This window comes from Hipposideros armiger, unplaced genomic scaffold (genome assembly GCF_001890085.2).
Source record: "Hipposideros armiger isolate ML-2016 unplaced genomic scaffold, ASM189008v1 scaffold_5, whole genome shotgun sequence".
NCBI classification, from domain to species: domain Eukaryota; kingdom Metazoa; phylum Chordata; class Mammalia; order Chiroptera; family Hipposideridae; genus Hipposideros; species Hipposideros armiger.
This window is the reverse complement of record NW_017731355.1, coordinates 1,238,517-1,257,603: the sequence shown is the minus strand read 5'-3', so window position 1 is coordinate 1,257,603 and position 19,087 is coordinate 1,238,517. Positions and strand designations below refer to the sequence as shown.

General features: G+C 39.7%; 1 protein-coding gene across 1 annotated transcript in view; it reads left to right on the top strand.

Moving 5' to 3' along the window:
- Positions 1-19,087, top strand: part of PRKCH (protein kinase C eta) — a 208,317-nt gene that overhangs the window by 112,339 nt on the left and 76,891 nt on the right. Inside the window, exons 3-9 of the mRNA XM_019644458.1 lie at positions 3,631-3,781; positions 6,197-6,231; positions 9,855-9,943; positions 11,447-11,576; positions 13,730-13,857; positions 16,810-16,953; positions 17,129-17,302. Of these exons, the coding sequence (XP_019500003.1) occupies positions 3,631-3,781; positions 6,197-6,231; positions 9,855-9,943; positions 11,447-11,576; positions 13,730-13,857; positions 16,810-16,953; positions 17,129-17,302 (851 nt within the window). The remainder of the gene's footprint in view (positions 1-3,630; positions 3,782-6,196; positions 6,232-9,854; positions 9,944-11,446; positions 11,577-13,729; positions 13,858-16,809; positions 16,954-17,128; positions 17,303-19,087) is intronic.

Genomic DNA, 19,087 nt, shown 5'->3' with positions numbered 1-19,087 from the left:
GAACCGGGGCCTCTGGCGCCCCAAGCCAGCGCTTAACCAATGTGCCACTCGTCCGGCCCTTATTTGCCAATTTAAGAAGTAAAATGTCGTTTACCCTTTTGTTGTTACGTGTCCATTTTGGATAGGATTGGACATCTTGGCATGTTTATTGTTTCTTTGCATTTATAGTTTTATGAATTGCCTGTTCACATCCTCTGCCCCATTTTTTACTACATTATTCATCCCTTTTTCACATTGATTTCTTCATATTTAAATAACCCTTTGTCATGTATTGCAAATCTTTTCCTCCCCAGTTTGTTTCTTTCAACTTTCTGTTTTGTGTCTTTTGACAAATAGAACTTTAAATTTTTCTGAAGTTGCAAATCTGTATTTTATGGCTTTAGAGTTTTGTTATCCTTGTCGCATGAGATAAGGATACTTTAGAAAGAATTGACAACTTTATTCTGTTGAGTCTTCCTGTCTAAGAAATTCATTTTCACGTATCTTTTCATATTATTCAGTTGGGTTTTAATAGTTTTCTTCATGTAAACCCTGTACTTCTGATAACATAGTCCAAGATAATCTGGTTTTATAGCTATATGAATGGAATTTTTCATTACATATTCCAGTTGGTTCTTTTGATATACTAACGATTATTTATATCCATCTTATTGAACTCTGTTTTTAATAGATTAGGCTGAATTCTCCTGAGTTGCTAGTCATTTATGAAACAACTCCAAATAATGGTATCTTTGCCTCCTTTTCCCAATAGTTTTATCTTTTATTTTGTTTGCATTTCTAACAGCTTTGGCAAGTACTTTCAGAATAATATTAAGTAATAGTGGTGATAATTGGTCTTATTGGTTCTTAACATTCATGGGACTTTTAAAATATTTTACTATTCAGCTTGATGTTTTTGACCTATGAGCATAATTTAGTTATATTAAAGAGACAAATCTTCTAGTCTTACTTCTCAAAAGGTTTTTTTTAAATTGGATTACAAGCTAAATTTTATCAAGTGCCTTTTCAACATCTAATGAAATGATCATACTTATTTTCTTTTACCTGTTAATAGAATCAGGTATAATAAGAGAGTGTCTAACATTATACTCACTCTTAGATTCCTGGGGAAATTCCCGCTTGGTCACAGTGGGTTTTTGTTGTTGTTTGTTTTTGGGTTTTTTTAAGATAATACTAGATAGCTTAGAAGTTCCTAGTTATCTGAGTGTAATAATTGCTACTGGAAAAGTCTACATAAAATAAATCCTTCAAAATGAGACCTAAATTTTTTAATTGTTAAGTGGGAGAAAGAATTTGAAACCGGAAACTAAAATTATGACAATATTATATTGAACAAATTTTGTTATTTTTGTCCTAGGCACTAATTTTTAGAAAAAAAAAGATTTTTTCAGACCATTTTGTTCTACCAAAATACTACTTATTTTATTTTTTATTTTTATAGTACAGTTTTAAATAAGATATTTTTAACAAGTATCTTTTTGAGGCATCATCATTTTCTCAGGGGACTTTCCTTATATGTTGATATTCAAATTATTCTCTTAAAATTGCCATCATGTTATTTTTTATATCAGATTTCTTTGTTCAGTTGTTAACTGATCTATCTCTGCCAGAGCCTTATCTGCCATTGGCTTTGGGTATGAATTTTCAAACATCACTTTCCCTAGACTGCATGAAAATTCTTCAACTTTCACAACTGTAAAATTTTCAGTTTTACTTTGCAGTTAGTTTGTATTGCATATTACGACACTCATCGCATATATTACCACATCCAATCAACTGAGGAGCCAGTGTGATGAGCAGAAAGAGATGCTGTTATTAAGTGGAAAGGAACATTTGTGTTGGGGCCAATTATAAAAGAATAGGAAAGCAAAGACCCCATAACATGAAAATATTCACTAATATTGCGTTGTCTGAAAAGTCATGACGTATTTTTTTCTATGTTTTCATTGCAAAATTGCATCAGGACTTTTCCGACAACCCAATATTTTCTTATATTCACTTTGTAACTACTCAAATTTCAGTAATGAATACTCCTGCATCAATATTTATGAGCGAGCTTGATACATAAGCAGAGGGGGACACTTTCCCTGGGGTCCATAGTTAGAATTTAGATAGTCCAGAAAGTTGACCAGAAAAAAATTTTTCAACTTTATTTTCATTAACCTATAATGTAAATATAGCTTTCCATTTATAAACAAACTACAGTAGTATTAGCAGCACTTATCCTGTCACAATGGAAATCACAGATTACTTTCATATTATTTTACAGTTTTCACAGATATTATGAAATGCAACTTAGCCTCATCACTACTTCAAAATTATTCTAATGACTGGGTCTACCACTAAGTATTTAATTTCTAGAAGAAACATATATATTATTCTATCTCGCTTAAAATACAGTTTGATACTTGATTTTTCTTGTAATCTTACATATCTTATTTTTATAGATTATAAAGCTTTATGCTGAGTAGGGACCCATTGGCTTTACTGGACTGCCTAAGGGTGGGTCATGACATAAAATGTGATTACTAACTCTGATTTATTTTTTCTGTTTTATCTTAGAATGTATCAGTTATATCTTTTAGTCCTAGCATTGTATCCCATAGTTTTCTTTAAAAAATGGGTGCTTTCCTTTTTTTTCTCTTCTGGAACAGGTTTAAACACTAACATTATCTTGTCCTTGAAGGCTTAAAATAACTCACACATGAAACCATCTAGGCCTGGATGGTTTTTGAGAGGCAGTTCTTAGACAACTTTCTCAATTTCTTCCCCCAAAATTAGTCTATTTGGTTTATTTAGCTCTTCTTCCATTAATTTTGGTCAGTTATATTTTCATGGAAATCTATTTCTTCCAGGTTTTAAAATGTATTGGCATATTATTCTTGCACAATTCCTTAAATTTCCTTTGCACCAGTGATTAATTTAAAAGCAGTATTGAAGAAGTAATCTTCATTTTATTAATCACAAGTCTCTGCATACATTGGCAAAGTTCTAGTATAATTATGTGGAGACATCATTTACTGACTTTAGGTGGCTCATAGTTTTCCCAGCGTTCAGATTAGGAGACACTATTTTTTAAAATGTGGGGTTAGAAAAGGAACTTTGCACCTATTCCAAGTTAATTTCTACCTATTCCAGGTTAGCAGAGGTGGTTCTGGGACTGATGCTTTGGGGCAATGCTCTCATTGTCTGTGCTGTGGGCAGTCCGCTCATTCACTTGTTGAGGATGCCAGAATGAAAGTGCATTAATGAGCAACTCTGTTTTACCAGCCAGTAGTTACAACCAGTTGATGGCCCTGAGTCCCAGAGAGAGGGACAGGGTCTAGGAGACCATTCTGTTGTCACATACTGGAACACTGGAACCCTTGGAAACCTATGGTCTATGCTGGGAGGACTGACTCAAGAAAGCCAGTTATAAGCAGGCAATGGAAATGTCAGGGTTCACATAGGTCTAACCTTAAAAATTAAACCTTAAGGTCACTAGAAAAGCATGATGATTTCCTGGGATATTGTGCTTCTTGAAGACAAACGATAATTTAGGGAGTATTGGAACTATCAAACTTTCTCATACATTGGGTGCAGGTAGATTCATTACACATTATTTCTTTTTTTCTTCCTTTTATTATGCAGCTACTCTCCAGAGAGACCGGATCTTTAAACATTTTACCAGGAAGCGCCAAAGGGCGATGCGAAGGCGAGTGCACCAGATCAATGGACACAAGTTTATGGCCACATACCTAAGGCAGCCCACCTACTGCTCTCACTGCAGGGAGTTTATCTGGTAAGAGGTTCCCTGGCTTCTCTCCTAAGATTTCCCTGTAATAGAGGCTTCCTCTGGTTGTGTGCAGTTTCAGGAGAAAACATGATTATTAAGAATTGTTTTAGGATCTGATTTTTGTCTCTTATTCTAATATGTTTACCTGACCGTTTTAATTCCCAATGAAAAAAAAAATTGAAAGAATTTACAGATCCAAGTTGCAGATGTTATTTCCTTTTTCCAATCATTTTGGTAAAGGTTTTAATGAATCATGAACTGGCCACTCATTGACAGGCTAAATCAACCAATAAATAATCTGCTCCTGAGGAAGAAACAAATATCAGCCGCATTGTATTAAGAAGGCATGACTCACATGATGAGTTATCGAAATTAATTGTTACAAGTACAGTAAGCACACAGTAGTTAGCCTTCAGCCTTATGACGTGCAGCCAAGGGTAATAACTTTTAGTGATTATTTATAACACTATAATCCCTGGCCTTTAGGAATTAAGGTAATTAATAGTTAAGAAATTCTAGATGAATTGGGGCAATATCTTTAATATACATGTGACTCAAGCTTCAGTCTCAGTGGCAAATCGATAATGTAAAATAAATTTAAGTAATAGTTATCTTTGCTTAGAGACAGGATTAACATATATACTTGGAAAGAGAAGGAAGAGATACCCCCTCACACACATATGAATATACACACACACCCATCTCAGAAGGAGAAAACAGTTTCGTATCTGCAGCATGAAAGGAGACCTGTGTTTTTGTTGCAATCTTGAGTCATTTTGTTTAAGGTAGAAACACTTGATTCAGAGTAATTTCTGAATATTGGTCAATTAATTTCTTTTTTTTTTTGAGATTACTTTGGATTTTATACCTTTTAGGCTGAATCCAGGGTTAGTTAGTATTTCTATAATTTTTAACCAAGATTAGGGCCTTGTCTAAAATTAAAGGTCTCAAACGCTGTTGACAGGAAGCCAACAAATTTGCTATCACAACTATAGCCTTTAGGAAAAAAGATCCTACTGCATTTTCTATTGAAAAATATCAGAAGCTCGGGCATATTTTAGCCCATTTTTCTTTTTTGCAGCAGCCTGCACAGCCTAGTTAGCTGGAGCCACACCTCTCCCTGTGGTCGGCCTGACCTAAAGGGTGACGGTTCATTGCTCTTTATTTCATCTCACACCGTTCTGTTCTCCTCCTTTATGTGACCGTTTGTCCCTGAAGGTATTTGTGGTGACAACCTGTGACCTCAACTAACGTTCTTAGTGGAAACTTATTAATTTCACTAACTTTTTTCCACGAAGGAAACAACTCGCACCCAACCAGCCTTTTCTCTCTCTCTTTTTCCATCCCCCATCCCTCCAGCACACACACTATTGGTACCTGTGTGACATATACATGGTTACACGTATGGACTCTGGCATTCAGTCTCATCGCCAACTGTTGTACATGTGTGAACCTAGACGCGTTATATAACCCGTCCGTGTCTCGTCACTTGCAAATTAGAGACAATAATTTTATTTTGTTTATATAATAAACTTGTATACAGCATTTAAAGTGCTGGGCACTGTTCTCAGTATTTTACATCATCAACTCTTTTTACCTTCATGATAGCCCTATGAAGTAGGTACTGTGATCCATTATCCCATTATAGAGGAAACTATGGCTGGAAGAAGTTAACAACTTTCCCCAAGCCACACCCAGGCCATCTGGCTTCAGGGTCTGTGCTCTCAGCCCTCCTGTTATATGTGCTCGCTCACAGAGCTTTGTGAGGGTTCAGTGAGGTGGCATATGTCAGCCACTGGGCTCAGTGCCCAGCACATCCTGTGGGCTTACTAAAATGCGGTCTTTGTTAATGAGAATGAGAGCTATATCACCTTCACCCAGAGACTATACTGGGGAGGGGCAGAGGTGGAAACTGGGCATGATGGGCATGTTGTGGCCTCACTTCTGCTTTCCCATGGACTCCAGGTGATGTGAGCAAGGGAAGAGGGAGGGTGCCTTGGGCCAGGCAGCTGCGGTGGACTCATCTGTTCACATCCATATGTGTATCTGCATCTGTGTACTTCACCCCCTGCACACCCCTACATATATGTGAGAGAGATGCTCTGTGAGGTGGGGGAGTGATGCTTCCGGCTGAGAGGCTCAGAGCACATAGATGAGGATTTGGGGGATTGCCACAGAGGTGGGTGGGACGAGAATTACCGATACCCACCTGTTTATATCATTTGGAGCATTCTAATACATCAGATGGTTTCCTCTGTGTCTTGTGGTAACAAGGGCTCCAAAAGCACATTTTTGCTTCTTCTCTAAAAGTGTGTTTTTCATAAAGGATCAAATTTGGTTTCCTTAAGTACTGTAATTTTAGGGGCATTGTTGCTGAAATATTCAACTGATGGTAACTTTTTTCTCTCTTGTCTTGCACAGGGGAGTATTTGGGAAACAGGGTTATCAATGCCAAGGTAAGAAAACATTTTAAAAACTATGTTTAATCTTGTTCCTATGTTGAAAAGTGATTGTACCAAGAAGAAATAGGATACATTCCATTAATATGGAAAATAACTCTGTAGGTCAGATGAGACACCACCCACCCCCCAACCCACCATAGAATTACAACTCATTAGTTTTGGTTAAATTTTGGCTATGTTCTCTAGACAATGTAGAGGGGATGTTTTTATTCCTAAAGTCAGGATACCTAATAAAGTTTGATTGTTTAAAGTTTTGTCTCTGAAATAACATGAAAGTACTAAAAGGTAATGTCATTTTGTGAGCAGTGCCCTTGAATCGTGAAGATAAATTTTTGTGTGTGTGGTTTTGTTTTTGTCCTTTACAATTCCATTGTCAATAGGCGTTACAGGTAGCACAATGCTGTTTTGTCTTTACCTGATTGGAAATAGAAGCTATTATTCAAATTACTTTTTAAATTTTTTTTATTTTTTTAAAATGTGAGAAATGTACAAAGTTAAACTGTTAATGATCTTGTAAGTTATTATGCATTCAATTTATTTTGATTTTCACAATTCTAAGATCAACCCAACTTACTAGTGTTCAGGTAGAATTGGAATGAAATAAAAGTGAGAAGAGTAAAAGTGACTCCTTACTCAGGAGATTTATCCAGGCTGGATTGGGCTTTTCTTTTATTGGGGCCTCCCATCTTGTTCATTTGGCTATCATCACACATTTTATACATATGATGTCATCTTGACCTATACGCTACAGGTGATGGGTAAAATAGCACTACATATCCTAGAGTGAGTGGTAGCCTATGTGTAAATAAGGAAATCCTGCCTTCTCTGCCAGAGGAGGTGAGATAAAACATTATTTCCCTTAGAATGAAATAAGACATACTCATGGATCTAATTTTTACTTTAGTATGTATGAACAATTAATTTTGTTACATCCTGAAATTTAGAAAAAAATGAATATATAATCCATACAACAATAATAATTGACTTCATGCTATTAATCTCAGCTCTTAAGGAGAACATAGTTCATAGGTTAGACTCAGTCACTTTTTGGCCTGGATCTGTCCAGCTCAAGGATATGCCCTGGTCAACTCCAGTCCATCTTATGCATAGTGCCAGGGTATTTGATGGGCTGATTTTCAGTGGGCCATATTCTATTAAAAGAGCAGGAAAGTACATTGGTCAGGCGATATAAATAGACCAGTTAGTTCACATCTTGCTAAGAGATATAAAATAAAATACCTGGTCGGAGAAAGATATACCATGGTAACATTAATCAAAAGCAAATATACAAAGCAAACTTAAGATCAAGAAAAATTATCAGAGATAAGGAGAGGCATTATGGAGTTTTAAAGGGGTCAGTTCTTCAAGAACACACAACAGTCCTTAATGTGTATGCACCTAACAGGCATCAAAATACATGAAGCAAAAACTGGGAAAACTTCAAGGACATATAGACAAATCCACTATTATAGTTGGAGACTTCAGTAACTCGGTAGGTAACTGATAGATCCAGCAGACAGAAAATCAGTAAGGATATCACAACTTGATCAAATTGACATTTATAGAACACTTCATCTAACAACAGCAGAATACACATTCTTCTCAAGCTCACAAGGAACATTTATCAACATAGACCACAATCTGGGCCATCAAACGAATTTTAACAAATTAAAAAAAGTAGAAATCATAAAAAAGTATCTTTTCAGACTACAATGGAATTAAACTACAAATGAATAACAGAAAGATAGCTGGGGAAGCCCCAGATATTTGGAAATTAAACAATACATTTTAAACAACATGTGGGTAAAAGAAGACTCAAGAGAAAATAAAATAATATTTTGAACCAAAGTACAGTTGACCCTTGAACAACAGGGGTTTGAAACCATCGGGTCCACTTATATGTGGATTTTTTTTTTCAATAAATACCTATACTGTTTCCATCTGTGGTTGGGAGTCCGTGGATGCGGAGGGCCAACTGTATGTGTTGATCTGTGCCCTTTTGTATAGAAGACTTGAGCATCCATGGATTTTGGTGTCTGGGGGGTGGGGAATGGCCTGAAACCAATCCCCCACAGATACTGAGGGACAACTTAAATTTGGGGAATTAGAAGTTGTATGTGGATTTTCAACTGTTCGAGGAGTCAGTGTCCTTGACCTACACATTGTTCAAGAATCAATTGTACATTTAATCAAAATATGTGGAATGTAGCAAAAGCAGTGTTCAGAGAGAAATTTATAGCATTAAATGCATGTATTAGAAAAGAAGAAGGATCCAAAATCAGTAATGTAAGTTTCATCATAAGAAACTAGAACAAGGACAGAAACTTAAGTTTAAAGTGAGCAGAAGAAAAAAAATAATAAAATTAGAGTAGAAATCAGTAAAATTGAAATTAGGAAAACAATAGAGAAAACCTACTAAATTAAAAGCTGGCTCATTGAAAAGATCAATAAAATTGATAAACTTCTAGCCAAGTTAACTGAAAAAAAACCCCCACAAAATCCCAAATGTCTTCGAATATAAGATTTTTCTGTGTGAAGGATGGTTTTGAGATCCCCTCAAATAAAAAGACCAGTTCTCTGGGAACTGTCAATCTGGGTCTCCTGAGAATTCAATCTGATGAAAGCTGTATTTGTTTTAAAGCATAGTGTTATTTGCTCACATGTCATCTGTCTTTATGTATTTAATCCTGAAAACTTCCACATGTCTTGAAAGATCTTTAAAACGATGTAGATGTATATTTTCATACTCTTTCATTGCACATGGTCCTTTTTCAATGGCAAACTGGACTCTGTCTGCACAATGTCAGTTATCTAGATGAAAATGAAGAAACTTATTCAGAAAGTTCTAAATATTCAAACAATTGATTGAATCATTCTGCAAATATTTAATGAATACCTACTTTATCCAAGGCATCATGTTGGCTGAGAATCCTAAGGGCATTATAGGCTATCTGTGGAAAGTTTGAACTGAGGAGGGCAGGCTAAATGTAGGAGATAGGAGGAGGGAGAGATGGTCTAGAAGGGCTGCCAGAGGTAGTGTATTTTCATGGAAGAGTCATGTTTTAAAGCTGTGTCTTGTGTATACACTTAAGATTTAGTTAGGCAACAGGAAAGGAAGATATCCTAGGGATTGAGAAGGACATGGAGAATGTATGGGAGAAGGTGAAGAAGACTTGCCCTTGGAAGAGAAGCTAGCCTAGTTTTTATGGGAACAAAGAGTTCCCATAGAAGAAAAGTGATGGTAAGCTTGAGGGGTGGGCTCTGAAGGGCCTGAAACCTGTCTGGGAAATTTGAACTCTATTGATTGGCAGGGAAACACCATTGAAGGTCTGGCTCATGGGGCAAGATGACCAGAATCATGCTGTGAGAAGATTCCACTGGAGGTGGGCACAGGAAGGATGAATTAAGCTCAGGACTTGAATCAGAGTAGTTTGAGCATGAGCAAGGGCTGAGTTAAGATGATAAAGCAAATAGGGGTGACGGGAGCACTGGCTGCCATTATATGTGCCAGACATCCAAATCAAGCACCTTGGCTTGGTACAGCCCTCTTGACTCTAGTGTAACTGGCCAGACTGTGAGCTTCCGATAAATGTATAATTGTGGATTTAATTTCCTAGTGTGCACCTGTGTCGTCCATAAGCGCTGCCATCATCTAATTGTTACAGCCTGCACTTGCCAAAATAATATTAACAAAGTGGATCCAAAGGTAAGAGGATAGCAGTTTGCTAATTAGGTGCCTGCATGAACTCATGCTCAGACATGTTCTCTCTCTTTCTCTCTCCATCTTTTCCTCCTTGCTTCCCATTTCCCTTTGACATTCCTTAAAGCCTAATCAGAATTGGAATTTCTCTCCTTTTCATGTTATGGCTGTTGTATTTCTGTACTTGTGTAGCATGACCTATCCTTGAGGTGATCCCATTAGTGATCAGCTGGGTATAAGTTATAGGAATTCAGTTCTACTAATTTGGAGAAAGCTTTGGAGGAGTGAAGAGATCCCTGAGTTTGGCATCAGGTGACTGGAATTTGAATGCAAAATCCATCCTTTGCTAGCTAGCTCCTCTCTCAGCCGCAGTCTTAAAATGGGATCAGTACTTCCCTTGTGCAATTTTTGTGAGGATTAAACAAGATAGAATTAATGTGATGAGTATGCTATTAACTGTGAATTGTGCTTCCTGAATAAGGTGACTGTTGGCATCCTCCAGCCTCTCAAGATATTTCAGGGAGGATGTATATCTTTGCATAAATGCTTGACCGTCACGTCACTCTTGCCACTTGCATTTGCATTCATCTGGGGTAGGCATACATTCTAAATTCTGGAGGTAAAAAGAAGGAGCATTGCTGATAATTAGCAGTGAATATAGATGCATTGAAATGTCTGACTCTGGAACTCAGTGGTTTTTTATTGTCTACATACAAGATTGCTGAAGAGTATACATAGAGGCGAGTTACTTTCTTTTATGAGAAAGAGGCCAGAAAAGTTTCAAGAACAGTAGTAATTGCCCCATTTCTTGTCATGTGTTGATCTGTTGTTGTTGCTTCAAATTGTGATATAGATTGTAGAGCATATGCCTAGTCTGTTTGCTGGAGACAGTATGTGAGATTATACTTGATCTTAGCCAAAAGGTCAAGAAGTGACTGTATCTGAGATTAAACCTTTGCACTCAGATGTCAGAATGCAAATGCCAGACAAAGGCTGGAAGGGCTGAATTCAGATAGCCACTTGAATGTCACTGTGGAATGAATTTCTTCTGTGGTTCCATGCCCTCGGGGTGCCATCTTCTGCTCCCACCCCCACCTTGTAACACAATTTCTGGAAGAACTTGTGGTGATCACAAGTGCATGCAGCCTATAAAAGACCTATTTAATCTGGAAGTTAAAAGGTTCTAGGAAGTAGACGTGAGTGTGAGGATGTTGGCAGAGACAGAAATACAGCCCGAATATAAAAGATGAAGTGAAAATTTCTATTTCTATTGATCTCCTCAAAGGGTGAACAGTCAATTATACACCACATGTTTCTGTCCAGTCTTATTCATTAGGAAATATGCTTACTTTGGTTAGTAAGGCCTGAGTAATTAATTGTGGCTGAGCAGTAAAATAATATACCCAGCTCAGGTATCATAGTAACACTCTGTTGCGTGGGCTCCTATTACAGTTTTGACAAACATTGGTGTGGAGCATTAGCTCTTGTCTTCCTGTTTTCTTTTTACAGATTGCTGAACAGAGGTTTGGAATCAACATCCCGCACAAGTTCAACATCCACAACTACAAAGTGCCAACGTTCTGTGATCACTGTGGCTCCCTACTCTGGGGGATAATGCGACAAGGACTTCAGTGTAAAAGTGAGATGCTGGGGCACTGGGTACTCACTACTTCATGAGAACACCAGGCTGCGAGCTTTTGAAATGACATAGGTTCAGAATCTGACCCAGGACAGATGGTTTTAAATACTTTGTAAATTAACATCTTAGTAGTTTTATATTTATGTGTCCCTTGTCAGGCTTGGAAAGAGAGCGACATCTGAGTCAAAGGTTTCCTAACCATAGAACATTAAGTCAGTTGTTAAATTCAGTGTTCTAGCAAGCTGGCTATCATCTATTTAGTGCTGAGTACATACTAGTCATTGTGTGTTTTAAGAGGTATTTGAAAGGAGACAAAACTGGGATCTTGGTCAGAAGTGGAAGAGGGTAGTGAGGCAGCCAAAAGAGAAGCTTGGGTTGTGAGTAAGAACTGGCAGGAGAGTAGGTCTGATGACCTCACCAGAAATAAGCAGGAATTGAGTTGTAAAAGCGTGACTCAAGCTGCCCCGGGTCTTCTTGAGGAGCATTGTGGTAGAGATTGGAAGGGTAGGTGGAATGGAGAACACTTAAGCTTTGGCCACGGGCCTGCACTGCAATAACTATGCCCAGTGGAATCCGAGTTTGGAGCTTTTACCTCGGCAAAGGGTTTAGGGTAAGGGCTGAGCCCTGTCCTGTTAGGAGTTGGGGAGCTCTTGCCCTTGAGTCATCTCCCATTGACTGTTGCTGTGACAATGTGGCTCTCACGGGGAGCCAGGGTTAGCATCAGTGCAACTGGATCACTAACTTTCAGTGAAAGCCCGGACTTACCAAGCCTCCTTCTGTCAACAAAAAGGGACCAGTCACTTGTTTTTCAGAAGTGCAAATTCTTGTACCTCTCTACAATACTGTTTAAGAATTCTTTTTTCATATAACCAAAGCACGCAGCTCATGTAGAGCTTTGGTTTGGGCACTGCTTGATCATGATGAGCTGGATGATCTCATGTGGGCATGGGTTTCCAGCTTGGAAGTCACTTTCTGCTTTTGTATGGTTGTTGCTGATACGTGGAGCCATGTTTGGGGCTCATCTGCATTGTTCTTGTCCCTGGTGGCCTGAGGGTAGCACACCTGCACTGGTCCTGCTCTCATAATTTTTGCTTTTATTGTCACAGGCTGCTTTAGAAAGGCCACTGTAGGCTTGTGTGTCTCTGTACCAGCATTCCTGAGAGAGGTAGATGTCCCATGAAGCTAATGAAACTTAAACCTCAGGGCCCCTCCCTTGCAAGGGCACCTTTTAGAGCTCTCCAATTGGTTGGGGATTCTTTTTCTTAAAGAAAAGAGAATTGCACCCTAAATTACATAAATTCAGGCCCTACCCAACCTGAACCTGTGCACACTTCCAAAGTTGGAGTGACACTCCAGAAACAGCAGTTTGTTTGCTGCCTCCCATCAGCAGGGCCCATATGAAAAAACTATGAAAACGTTCTGCTGATTAAACCTCGGTCCTTCATCGCCCCAAGTCAGCTTCCTGTGCACAGGAGCTGAGCTTGCTTCACTCTCCTCTTCCAACTGCCGTTTACTGTGACCTTTAAAACCCTTGCTTTTTTTTTTCCCCCCCCTCCATGAAGAAGTTAGAGCCACAGACTGCAAACACTGAGAACCACAGCCCCACAGGATGCCTCGCTGTGCTGTGAGGGCCGCCGACCACAACAATACTCAGAAAGCTTCACTGAGAATTTCTCTGTCAGAAACACCATTTCCACCCTGTTTAAACAGAGATCTACATATGGCGCGTACACTGCTACTTTTCACTGAGCGAAGGAAAAGCATCAAGTCAATTGGCATAATTCCTTGTTATTCAGTTGAGTGAACTGTTCACTCTGATGAACGTTTTGATCTCTCTTTTGAATCAAGCCGTTAAATCGGCAGTGACGGTTACACGTGATTTAGATGAATGTCTTTCATCAAGTCACAATGAAAAAAAAATGTTTTGAAATCTATTATTCTTCAGTATTCCAGGCTTTCTGCTTCTGCACAGAATAGAAATAGATAAAAACGTCAGGGATTGTTAGGAGTGTGAGCTTAATTTTATGAGAAGATAGCATTGTTCAGCCTGTATAATTCCTCTGTCATCATCTCTCAGGTTATTAAAGTTCTCTTGCCCAGCACATGTTGACTTGGCTCCTTTATGAATTTGGCGCCCCTTCTCTTCCCTCCAGTGTGTAAAATGAACGTCCACATCCGATGTCAGGCGAACGTGGCCCCAAACTGTGGGGTGAACGCGGTGGAGCTAGCCAAGACTCTGGCTGGGATGGGCCTCCAACCCGGAAATATTTCTCCAACCTCGGTGAGACTTTGCTTTTCCCACGTAGTGTAATTTAGAAGTTCAGATGTTGTAAGCCCGAATGAGCCACGTGGCATAATTGAAGTTCCTAATCTCAGCAAACACAATAAACAGATTTATTGCATTTTTAAAGAGCATTTTGTTCCACACATAAGATTCTATATGCAATTATGACACAAGAATTAATGAGCATGCAGATACAGAAAGAAGCAGAAGGAATATTTCTTTTCTTTTTTTTAAAGTCGGCTTCCTGTCAGTGTGGTCTGGTAAAAAGCTTGGACTCCAGGGGTCTGGGTTATGCTCTTGGCTGGGCCCCCCGCAGTGCATTTCACTGGTAACAATGGGCCTTAGCTTCCTCCTCTGTGAAGGCACTGAATTTGAAGATCCCTGAGGTTCTCCAAGAATCCAGCAGTTCTGCAGTTTTTGTTTATGGATTGTGAATTTATCTTTCGAGTTCAGGAACAGACAGGAGTTCCTTCCTCTCAGCCCCCGGCCTGGGTGGAGTGGGATCAGTTGCTTTTTCTTGTGTCGTCGTTCCCGGCCCCCCCCCTCCCCCCCGTGAGTGACTTCCACCTCCTGTCATCCATGAGAGCGTCAGCCACTTTCCAGGCCCATGTCCTCTTGCTGCCTTCCTGACCGGGGTTTGCAGAGAGCAGGGAAAGAGCCATGACTACAACTGGGATTTCTGAATGGTGTAGCTTGATAGCCGTTCGGAAAAATTCTAGATGTAAATCTCTCTGGTGACTTAGGAAAGGAAGTGTAATCAATGTCAGGTTCATGGTTATCCAGAACATATCAGCACTGACCACCCCATTCCCTTTTTACTGAAGGATAGCTGGGAGATCACGGACTTGGGTTGACACTATTTCTTGCTGTTTGCGGAAAGCATTGACAAAGTCTACCCGTCTCGTGGATACACAGGCAGGATGCTACTGCCATGAGGGGGATTTATAATACACAGGACAGCTGAAGAGCATAGATGAAGGATTTCAGCCTATACCGTGGCTTCTAAAATATGATGGGAATAAGGTAGACCATGTGGCACAACCTGTAGGAATGGGCAGTGCCATTTGTCATATGCCATTTGAGCCAAGTATCTTTACTATTATGATATTTAATAACAGGAAAACCAAAGCTACCTGTTACTTGATAGCACAATATTAAAAAGAGACAGAAAATCTTAAGTCAATCCAAAGAGAAGAATGGGTTAAAAAAAAAAAAAGAGATTGAGAAACCCTGGTTTAGAGCTTTCTGCCAATGCCAGCCCAACCAGGGGAAGTATTGAGTGGAGGAAGTGAAATTCAAGCTGGTACAATTTTTCTATCTTTGAAAAATTTCTGATCAGAGATCTGGAGGAGAAACTATTAAAACAATTGGGTTTTTTAAATGATCCATTTTATATCGTGCTATCACCGTTTTATTGGGCTGAGTAGATAAAATCCTTATAGTTTCAGGCCATTGCACTGTTGTTTGTTGCAAACATTGCTTAGAAGTTGACCCAGATAAACATTTAAAAAAATCTAAATAGGTCAGAGCTCCAGGATGTTAGACCTTTGATCTGCTGTGTAGTGGTAGCTTGTATTATAAATGTCCCAAGGTGGACACCTGCAAGTCACCTTGCCTTTAAGTAGCATCCTCACCATGACAGGACTTGTACCAGTGGGATGGGGCTATAGAACCCACTGAGGCGGCCACACTTATGGTGAGAAGTATGGTGAGGCTGGCACACTCATTCTGCTGGTGTTCAACTTTTCTAGAGGGCAAGTTGACAATGTATCAAAAGTCTCCAAAGTTAACACTTTGGCTTAAAGAATTCCATTTCCAGAAAATTCTCTTAAGAAAATAGATTATGATGATCGTGACGATAATGATGACAACACAGCTCATTTTTATTGAATGAGCCAGGCACCGATCTAAGTGTTTTATAGGCATTTCATCCTCATAATCACTCATGTGGCAGGTACTATAACATCCCCTTTGTTAGAAGAGGAAACTGAGGCACAGAGAGGACAGGTAAGTAACTTGCCCAAGGTCATTGGGTTGGGTTGCCGAGCTCTGATTTGAACCCAGGCAGCCTGCTTGAAAGCCTAGACTCCTAATCACCCTGCTTTGAAGATTTGAATGCAAGCGTGTTCACTGTGGTGTTATTTATACTAGTGAAAAGTGGGAGATAACCTGTATTTTCAATAGCAAGGCAATTAGTGAATAAGTTGTGATATATCCACAAAATGGAATCTTGGGCAGCCCTTAAAATTCATGTTCTTGAAGGATATTGAAAGATATGGAAAATACAGATGAAAAAGTATTAAATTAAACGTGTTATGAAACAATTTTATATTTAAAAAAATTAAGTGTGAAGTTGTGAATGTATGTGTGCAATTGTTTTCATATTTTTGTTTTTGAGGGGGCTGGTAAGATTATAGGTGTTTTAAATTTTGTTCTTCGTACTTTTGTTCATTGCTCCAGTTTTTACGTTGAATTGTATTTCTGGCATATAATTTAAAAGATTGTACAGTATAAATAATGTTGCTTCATTCATTCACGTCTGGTACTTGATCGTCTGAGTAAACATGAAAACCTCTCTTTGCGGGACGAGGACACCAGGTGGCGCTCTTGGACTCTGACCACCCTGTAGAAAGCCACTGCAAGAAACCAGAGGGATCGGACTAAGGCGTTTGTTTCTTCTGTACATGCCCATTTGAGCACAGATTTAAACTCGGTGTTCTTACATATATTTTTTAGCTGATTCTTTCCCAAATACAGTAAGCACAGATCAGGGGCTGATGCGGAGATAGTTTTGAATGGCAGAACTTGATTACACGTTAAGCTGAATTGATCTTTCCCCCTGTGTTGTTTGTATTGAGGGCTGTGGCTGCAAGTAAGGTCTTCTCCATCCATAAGTGCTTCGTGCCCACGCTGCTGTCTGACTCAATGTAGTCCCTCTTTTCCCTACAGAAGCTCGTTTCCAGATCGACTCTAAGACGACAGGGAAGAGAGAGCACCAAAGAAGGAAATGGGGTCGGGGTTAATTCTTCCAACCGACTTGGTATCAACAACTTTGAGTTCATCCGAGTGTTGGGGAAGGGGAGCTTTGGGAAGGTGAGTCTTGGCTTTCCCTGTTTGTGCTAAAGTAACCATATCACGTGTGTGTTGTTTGGGTGTGTGTATATGTATACACACTCACATTCCCTGCATGCCATCCCCTTTCTGCCATGTGTGCCCGCATCCTAAGACCTGCAAAGTTCTCACACTCCTTCCTTCTGCATTCCCACAGGTGATGCTTGCAAGGATAAAAGAAACGGGAGACCTCTATGCCGTGAAGGTGCTAAAGAAGGACGTGATCCTGCAGGATGATGATGTGGAATGCACAATGACGGAGAAAAGGATCCTGTCATTGGCGCGCAATCACCCCTTCCTCACGCAGTTGTTCTGCTGCTTTCAGACCCCTGTAAGTGTGACGCACACTCCCTGCCCACGTGGCCTCCTTTCCTAAAGACTTGACACAATCAGATGTTGAAGATTTTGTAAAACAGAATATCAGGAACTTGGCGGGGGGGTACTAGGCTCCCATGGTAGGGCCAGATGAGGGTACCCAGTGACTTCCGAAGGCACTAAAACCAGTGAATTAACCCTTTCTTTCATGCTGTCCTGGAGAAGGGTCACTTTGAGGCTTAGTGTCCTAAGATTGAAAAGGTCTTCATATGTACGTCTTCTCTAGCAGAGTGAAGGTTACAGAAGTCTAAGAATAAAGTAAATGGCATAGGCTGCTTATCTCGGTGACTTTGACCTTGGCTCCACGCCTAAATGCTTAAGAAGAGTTCAGACCAAGATAGGCCCAGAGCGGGCACCTTGATTTGTAATGTCCCATGACATTGCTCCTGGCCTTAATCAGGGACACTTAGCTCCATTCTGTGGACTGATCTGGGAGTACAGCCCGTCTACCCTATAATGGTGTGCGATTAGGAATGCTTTTGGCTGCAGTTAACAGACTACCCAACCAATTGTGGTTTACACAATAAACAGAAAGGATGAGTTTAGTTCTTTAGTACAAACTTTTTTTCTAGAAGAGTCTGGCAGTAGCAATGTTGGGGTGGGATTAGTTGCTCAGTGACATTGGGCATCTCTTTCCCTTGGGGTCTCAAGTTGTTCGCCACAGTCCTAAACATCACATCTCATATGGTAGCATCTGAAGCAGAAAGCATGGGGACAGGCACGAGGGCTGCATGGGTCACTCTCCGTTTATCAGGGAGAAGAACATCTTTTGAGACTCGAGTCACCTGCTCACCCTTAGCTACAAAGGAGTCTGGAAGAGCAAACATCTAGCCAAGATAAGCTGGTTTACCGTGATAGACTCCCACCAACTCTGACTTCATCCCCTAGGGTGGGGCACTGTGCTCCCCAGTCAGCACTGGGCTCAGAGCTGGGCTGCTGTTGTCAATGAAGTGGGAAGATGGCTCCCGAGAAGGCACCACGAGGGCCTGCCACAGATATTTCAGAATCTTCTTATAGTCAAAAGGTGTGCTGGGAGAGTGAATACAGGACACGTCCTTTGTATGGGGCGTGCCACCTGGTTCAGGGATGGTGCAGGGAAAGTAACAGCAAAGCTGGAGCCAGAAGGGTGAGTTAGAGTTAGTTAGACAAAGAGAATGAAGGCACGTATACCATATAGGGTAACAGCCTATGCACAGGCATAGCAGTGAGCAAGAGCGTGAGGTGTGAATACAGCTCAGCATGTGTGAAGTATGGAGGTTGACGAGGGGCCTGGTGAGAACTGAAGCTGCAGGACTAGCCGGGGCCAGGCTCCGAAGGGCCTTGTAGGTTGGGTTAAGAAGCTTGGATTTTAGACTAAGAGCAAATGGAAGAAATTTAAGCAGAGAAATGATATATCAGGTTGCATTTTCAACTAGAAAGCTAATTTTTTATAATAGGTAATATAAGAATCCTCCGAATGTCCATATTCTTTCTCTGAAAGAAATAATTATTACTCATTTCATGTGTAGCCTTTCAAAGAATTTTTTGCACATGAAAGCATACGTGCATACCACATATGTGAGTATGCATTCATATTTATTTTTTAAAAAACAAATGGTAGTATACATTGTCCACCATTCTATACCTTTTTTTTCCTTAAACTGTAATAATAGATATTGGAGATTGATTCATACTTGTACATATCTAGCTGCCTCATTATTAACGCCTACATAATATTCCATTTTAAGAATATGACACAATT